The 8,391-nt window shown below is 39.5% G+C and overlaps 1 protein-coding gene across 4 annotated transcripts in view; it reads right to left on the reverse strand.

The window, feature by feature from the left end:
* Positions 1–604: 604 nt before the first annotated feature.
* TRIP4 (thyroid hormone receptor interactor 4) overlaps positions 605–8,391 on the reverse strand; it is a 66,399-nt gene continuing 58,612 nt past the window's right edge. For all 4 annotated transcript variants that reach the window (XM_024735271.1, XM_024735270.1, XM_024735269.1 and 1 more), the window contains one exon: positions 605–909. In XM_024735271.1, coding sequence (XP_024591039.1) covers positions 842–909 — 68 coding nt within the window. In that variant the 3' untranslated portion in view covers positions 605–841. The remainder of the gene's footprint in view (positions 910–8,391) is intronic.

An 8,391-nucleotide genomic window follows, 5' to 3' on the forward strand; every position in this document is an offset into this window, starting at 1 on the left:
GCTTAAAGGGTTTGGTTTCAACATTTTGGGATATTTCGATGCATTTACTGAAAGGATTTTATTTTTGTTTGTTTCTAATTCTCCATCCAAGTGATACTTTTGCAATACCAACAAAATAAACAGGGCGGTTTCATGCTGCTTTACCAGGTGGCTCTATCTCATCCCAGTCTGATCCTCTTATGTCCTAATGTCTCAAACCAAAGAACAAAGTGGCAGCACCTCTTCAGGTTATCCCCCCACCCCACCCCCACCAAAATCGGCCAGCGAAGGTTACTCAGCTGAATACTATTCACTTGAAGAGATGTTGGACTAGAGCAGCAAAGTTGATTAAAAACCTCTCTGTCCAATCACACGTTTCTATTAAACACAATTCCTCAAACATCCTAATACTCTACCAGGTTATCACTTGGAAAAAAAAAAAAAAAAAAATTTAAAATTCAAGTACGCCTAAAAAAATACTTAAAAAAAAAAAAAAAAAAAAAAAATACTGTTAACCTAGGTTAAGAATTTTCCTAACTAAAACAAATCCAAGCCTCAGAGAGGAAAATAATTTCCAACCTGTTCCTTTTTCTTCTGTATCATTCTGAGAAAAATGTCAAAGATCTAGAATTTTTAAAATAAGTCTTTATAAATAATGTATCCAAAGATTTTTGACCCACTACATAAAGTAAGAATCCCACTCTTTAAGAAAAATATACAGATTTTGATGAGTTTAAATTCTGAGAGGTTCAAGCCTGATGCCAAGCCTTTAGATGTCTACTGCTTCAATTCCAAAGGACCAGTGGATAGCAATTTTAGTACACAAAACTCCACTATGCTGTATAGTTCCTTTTTTCCTGGGTCAGACAGCTTTATTCTGCTTCATTAACCCCTTCTTTGCTCCTTGATGGATCTTGGAATCCAGTTTCCCTGTAAGGGAGAAAAAGAAGCCTCATTATTTATTTTTTATATTTGCAATGCAAATCTTTCATGGCCTCCCAGGTCTTCTGGTTACTGTGCTTCTGTCACATTCAATTATCTTGCTTCAGGACTCAGACACTTTCAAACTTCAGAGTTTCATTCTGTAAGAATGAGGAAGCAATGGGAACACTGTATAGGGACACACAAATGTACGTACGTACACAGACACAATGAGTATTCACCTAAAAATCTAAGAAGTTAATATTTCTAATTTTGTAGTTACTAGAAAAGAAACATTGCATTTTCCAGAGTGCCTGATGCTAAGGCAAGTTTTTAAAGAATACACACATAATGATAAAGGAAGACATTTCACACAGTGGGAAACCCATTCCTCTGACCTGTTAACTGGCTGAGCATAATGCATGTACCTCCCTCACAGTGAGAAAAGCAGTTCAACTCACTCCTTTGCTGCCTCAGACTTAATAGGGGGAGTGACCTGAAACAGTGGAGTAGAATCCACACGAATGCTTTACTGACAAAGGGCCCCTATCACCAGTTAAGAAGGGCAAAGGTCATAGGCTGTATGACTCTCCTAAGTGTTAAAGTTAGAAAACAAGCAACCTTCCTGTCCCAGGTGACCCTAATGAGAGGTACTTCACAGATGTGGTCTCCGACCTCTGACTTCTCAGATCTACCAGGATAAAGTTGGGTTCAGTGGTAGCTGCTGCCTTAGGAAATATCCATCTCATGAAGAAAAACTAACAGAGTTCCTGTCTGCCTGGCCTGAGAACAGAGCTTGCAGGTTGCTTTCTCCCACAAAAAGTCTTATTTAAGTCAATAGAGTTGCTGATGCTGGAAACAGAAATAGTTCAGTTCAGCCTTGGCACTAAATAAACAAACAAACAAAAACAAAAGCAGCTGGGTGTACTTCAGGCCTATACCCACAACCACTGCCCCTTGTATGTTGTCATTTTCATTTGTTGCAGTAATCAGGTATAAGAGAGAAAGCACTGGACACAAAGCCAGGAAACCCAGGTTCCAGTCCTCCTTTGTCTGATACCAACTAGATGAGTTGACTTGGGGCAAGTCATTAGATCTCTCTGGACTTCAATATTCTCATTTGTCCAACTAAGGTAAGAATACATGTCCGGAGTACTGCACAAGGAGAGTGTGAAAAAAATTACTTCAATCTAACACGTTTCCCTGTTTTCTTAATTTTTTTCTTCTTCCTCATCTTTCCAGGGTGACATCTGCCTCTGGAATAACATTACTTCCTTCTCTGGGCTTCCTTAGAAACCATCACTAAGTGATATCCTAAATGATGTCCACAACAGTCACAATGATGTTGACTTTAATTTGGGCTTTAGAGCACAGAGTTCTCCTAGAGATTTAGGAGTTCTTTCATCCCCCAGGCTGTCTTGCTGGAAATCCAAACAAGTGCCAGCAGCCTGGCAAAGGGCCCTGTTACGAGGCAAGTTTGCCGTTGTATCCCTAAGACTACCAAATGGCAGGTGCTCAATAAATGAATTAAACAAAGAAAAGCAGACACCACAAATTTCAAAACGTTTACTTTATAGGGACTACTAAGTAACCAAAAATAGCAGATATCAGATAAACATAAAAGAGTACTCATTGTAAAGCTGGTGGTACCCAGAGGTACAAAGAAGTATTGCGTCTCATTAAGCTTTTTAGGACAAGCTAGGACACAATTTAGAATTCCATCTAGGACCACAGACTTCTAGTTCTCTGTACTGAATAAGTTAGAAGATCCAGGTTCCAGTTTTAGTCCTAAGACTACCTATCTGTATAACCTTGAGGAAATCACCTAGTTACTCTTGTCCTCAACTTTTTCAATGCTACGAGGAAACTTGGACTACACAGTACTGAAGGCCCTTTGCAGCTCTGTGATACTGTGCCCTAAAAATGAAATGTAAATTGGAATACTTTGTTTCTGAGGCAATGTGATAAAGTGAGAAGAGCAGGAAACCTAGAGGTAGAAAGACCTGAGCAAAATATAATTTCTGTAAAGCTGTTCACTCAGCTATAAAATGAAAGGAAGAAAAAATTCCTACTAACTTACAAAGTTGTTGAGAGGATTATAGCTAATGCTAAGTGTTTTTCTATATACTAAGCACTGTACCAAGTATTTTACATATACTGAATCATTTAATCAAATAATTAATTGAAATAATATAGATCAAAGGGACTTCTCTGGTGGCACAGCAGTTAAGAATCCACCTGCGGGGCTTCCCTGGTGGTGCAGTGCTTGAGAGTCCGCCTGCCGATGCAGGGGACACCGGTTCGTGCCCAGGTCCGGGAAGATCCCACATGCCGCGGAGCAGCTGGGCCCGTGAGCCATGGCCGCTGAGTCTGCACGTCCAGAGCCTGTGCTCCGCAACAGGAGAGGATTTATTAAAAAATATATACATTAAAGTGCTTCATGAGTTCAAAGTTCTCTGAAAAATTAACGGTAGTCATGTTATTTATGCTAAGGCTTGGGAGTTGTGTTTCTTAGTTATGGTCTCAGTTTTACTTTTACTTTACCATATTTACCAGATAACTCTAGGCAAGACTTTTAACTATATTTATTTCAGGCTCCCCAAAGCTTTACTGGATAAGAATATCCCAAATATAATTTTCATAAAACTCCAGTCTGACTGTGAAAGCACTCACATGAGACCAGCTCAGGTAAGATCAACCCATTAGAGCAGAGCACTCAATGGTAGGCAAATTAATCTCTGGCTTCAATGATGATGTCATAAAATGGAATACTGATGGGAGGAAGGAGATACAGAGGACGAAGGATTTCCAGGGCACTCCCAGGGATTCAGAAAGTCTTTCATCCCCTAGACTAACCTAAGAAAACCATACATGTGCCAGCAATCTGTGAGCTCCTTACAACTAAAAACTTCTTTGCATCCCTAATATCTACCATAGTGACTGCCAATAGTAGCAGCTGGTTTAGCTGGGCAATGAAGGCCAGGGACTGGGGCTCCTTGCATGAAGAAGCAGTTATTGTGGATGCCCTCTGAACTCTGAGTTCTAGTTTAGCCTGTTTTTTTAAGACTTGGGATCTGGACAGTTAACTACAGTAATATACTGTACACTCTCTTAAAAGCAGAGAGATAATGCTTAGTTTCTGTATTTCCCCAATATTTTTACATTTAGTACATACAGCATTTCAGTGTTAAACCACATCCTCAATCATGGTGCCTAAAAGAAAATCAAATGCATGTGCAGCAGATGGAGGAGAAGTTAAAAGGGAAAAAACTATTTGCCATCAATCGATATAACTCTCATAGGGATTTTCACATGCTTTGCATAAGATATAAGGCAGAATTTGCATGAGTTTATAAAGCACGTAGTTCATTTAAAGTAAAAAAATTACCTTCATCTCTTTGAGCATTCAACCTACATATCCTACTATACTTAACTTTTTTGCATTTCTTAATTTGAGCAGACACACAGCCAAGTGATTTCATATTGCACATTGTTTTCTGAATTATTTCAACTTCAAGAAGCACAATTATCCTCAGGTCAAGCAAGCTCAAGTTTACATGTCCAAAAACATAAATAAAAATATATGCCTTTAATTTAAAGCAAATATATACACGTGATACAACATGTAAATGAGTTATACTGTAGACAGTTATTTGCAAGTCAGAAGTTTGGAACTTAGAATAAATTTCCCATAGAACTAATCTATGAAAAGTGGCTAGGGGCTTCCCTGGTGGTGCAGTGGATAAGAATCTGCCTGCCAACGCAGGGGACATGGGTTCAGGCCCTGGTCTGAGAAAATTCCACATGCCGCAGAGCAACTAAGCCTGTGTGCCACAACTACTGAGCCTGCACTCTACAGCCTGTGAGCCACAACTACTGAGCCTGTGTACCACAACTACAGGAGCCCATGCTCTACAACAAGAGAAGCCACCGCAATGAGAAGCCCACGCTCTGCAACGAAGAGTAGCCCCTGCTCACCGCAAGTAAAGAAAGCCCGCACACAGCAACAAAGACCCAATGCAGCCAAAAATAAATAAATAAATTAATTAATTAAAAATTAAAAAAAACAAAAGAAAAGTGGTCAGGTTCCTAAGCCATCCCACAAGAAAAAAATATTTAAGGCACAGAGCTGTAACTGAAGGAGAGTGTTAATGTTATTAATACCATGGAACTTAACCACTTCATGTAACAATATTCTAGAAGAAAATGTGAAGCATTCCAAATTAAGAGCCAAGTATAGGAACTCCCTTGTGGTGCAGTGGTTAAGAATCACCTGCCAATGCAGGGGACACAGGTGTGATCCCTGGTCTGGGAAGATCCCACATGTCGCGGAGCAACTGAGCCTGTGCACCACAACTACTGAGCCCACGTGCTGCAACTACTGAAGCCGGTACGCCTAGAGCCTGTGCTCCGCAACAAGAGAAGCCACCGCAATGAGAAACCTGCACACCGCAACAAAGACTAGTCCCCACTTGCTCCAAGTAGAGAAAGCCTGCGTGCAGCAACGGAGACCCAACACAGCCCTAAATAAATAAATTTATTAAAAAAAAAAAAAAGAGCCAAGTATGTATTTTCCCCTATGGAAGTGGGATTAAAGAATTTTCCAACTGTAAACTACTGGAGGTGGTCCCTATGGCTTAAGGGAAGGAAGTTCTGGCAGAGTGTAAGGTTTTTAAAGACAGTAAGGATGAATAAAGGACAAAGGAATGAAGAGTTACAGGGAATAGAAACTTCACACCAGACTAAATCCTCAGGTAGGCTGGCTCCCTCTCAATATAAGTTTTTTTCTGAGACACAGAGATCGGTCAACCTATTCTTTCTCCACTGCCCCCAACCCCCCCCACCACCAACCCTAACCTTACCTATTGTTTCTGACCCATGTTTCACCTTGTCTGGTCTACTGTGGAAGAAGCTGCAGTCTCACAATTTCTCTCCAGCCCTGCTGTCCCTAAAACAAGCACACAGCCCATTTTCGCTTTTTAAAGCTTTTAACCAACAGAAGGAACGGGGAAACGCTTTCTCTTAAGACATCACCCTCCCCGCCTCCTATTAAACCTTGTGGAGAAAAATGAAGGTCATATGTGTGCTGCAGGTGGGTCTCTGGGAGGAGAAAGTACTGAAGTAAAACGTTTCAGAGAAATATATAAACTCTGTTTACACAAAACATTTTCTCACAGGAGTTTAAGCAGCAGATGAAAACCAAGATAGAAAGGAAGCTATGAAAAGGTAACTGGGACTAAAGATCAAGTAGCAGTGGGTCTGGGAGAGAAGACTGACCACGTTTTCCTCCTACCACCAGTGTTGCCATCAGTGCCCATAGTAAGGTAAGAATGGACTAGAGTAGGAAGGGGTAAAATTTCTCAACCTAAAACGGAGAGAAAAGGGGAGATTTAAATCCTAAATAGTGAAGAAGAAGGAAAAAGAACTTCCAGGGCCACTTGGCTAACAGGTGGGGTAAAGAATGAAGTAAATTGTGTAAGTGAAGGGCAATTTATGTTCAGATTTTCTGACTTGCAGGAATCTCAGGAATATGTTTCACAAATCATGAGCGTTGCCTGAATTTTGCAGTGAATATACCTGAATCTAAATTCGTACTCCAAGCATTCCATTTTGTGATCAAAAGCAGTATTATCCACACTGCAGTCAGCTAATCAACAGCATTAGTATCACTTGGGAGAAGGGCACAGGAACCTGTGTTTTAACAGCTCTCTAGGTGACTTTTATTTACATTACAGTCTGAGAAGTACTTCTTTACAGAACAGATTTATATAAAATAGTTGGTCCACGACGAACAAGGTGACGTAGTATTGAGCACAGCCGACAACAATGCATGCCTCAGAAGCATCCAGTTCACGCAATGGGAAAGCAATGTCACAGAGTCATGAAATAGTAACTGACATGAGCAAATGGGAGAGTTGCTGATGCTGTTTTTTTTTTTAAACATCTTTATTGGAGTATAATTGCTTTACACGTGGTCAAAAAGATATTTCATATGATTTCAATTTTCTTAAATTTACCAAGGCTTGATTTGTGACCCAAGATATGATCTGTCCTGGAGAATGTTCCATGAGCACTTGAGAAGAATGTGTATTATGTTGTTTCTGGATGGAATGTCCTATAAATATCAATTAAGTCCATCTCGTTTAATGTATCATTTAAAGCTTGTGTTTCCTTATTTATTTTCATTTTGGAAGATCTGTCCACTCGTGAAAGTGGGGTGTTAAAGTCCCCTACTATGATTGTGTTACTGTCAATTTCCACTTTTATGGCTGTTAGTATTTGCCTTATGTACTGAGGTGCTCCTATGTGGGGCACATAAATATTTACAATTGTTGTATCTTCTTCTTGGATTGACCCCTTGATCATTATGTAGTGTCCTGCTTTGTCTCTTCTAATAGTCTTTGTTTTAAAGTCTATTTTGTCTGATATGAGAATTGTTACTCCAGCTTTCTTTTGATTTCCATTTGCATGGAATATCTTTTTCCATCCCCTCACTTTCAGTCTGTATGTGTCCCTAGGTCTGAAGTGGGTCTCTTGTAGACAGCATATATACAGGTCTTGTTTTTGGATCCATTCAGCCAGTCTATGTCTTTTGGTTGGAGCATTTAATGCATTTACATTTAAGGTAATCATTGATATGTATGTTCCTATTCCCATTTTCTTCATTGTTTTGGGTTTGTTATTGTACGTCTTTTCCTTCTCTTGTGTGTCCTGACTAGAGAAGTTATTTTAGCATTTGTTGTAAAGCTGGTTTGGTGGTGCTGAATTCTCTTAGCTTTTGCTTGTCTGTAAAGGTTTTAATTTCTCCATCAAATCTGAATGAGATCCTTGCTGGGCAGAATAAGCTTAGTTGTAGGCTTTTCTCCTTCATCACTTTAAATATGTCCTGCCACTCCCTTCTGGCTTGCAGAGTTTCTGCTGAAAGATCAGCTGTTAACCTTATGGGGGTGCCCTTGTATGTTATTTGTTGTTCTTCCCTTGCTAATTTTAATATTTTTCTTTGTATTTAATTTTTGAGTTTGATTAATATGTGTCTTGGCATGTTTCTCTTTGGATTTATCCTGTATGGGACTCTGTGCTTCCTGGACTTGATTAACTATTTCCTTTCCCATATTAGGGAAATTTTCAACTATAATCTCTTCAAATATTTTCTCAGTCCCTTTCTTTTTCTCTTCTTCTTCTGGGACCCCTATACTTTGAATGTTGGTGCGTTTAATGTTGTCCCAGAGGTCTCTGAGACTGTCCTCAGTTCTTTTCATTCTTTTTCCTTTATTCTGCTCTGCAGTAGTTATTTCCACTATTTTATCTTCCAGGTCACTTATCCGTTCTTCTGCCTCAGTTATTCTGCTATTGATCCCTTCGGGAGAATTTTAAATTTCATTTATTGTGTTGTTCATCACTGTTTGTTTGCTCTTTAGTTCTTCTAGGTCCTTGTTAAACGTTTCTTGTATTTTCTCCATTCTATTTCCAAGATTTTGGATCATCTTTACT

This window comes from Neophocaena asiaeorientalis, unplaced genomic scaffold (genome assembly GCF_003031525.2).
Source record: "Neophocaena asiaeorientalis asiaeorientalis breed wild unplaced genomic scaffold, Neophocaena_asiaeorientalis_V1.1 scaffold264, whole genome shotgun sequence".
NCBI classification, from domain to species: domain Eukaryota; kingdom Metazoa; phylum Chordata; class Mammalia; order Artiodactyla; family Phocoenidae; genus Neophocaena; species Neophocaena asiaeorientalis.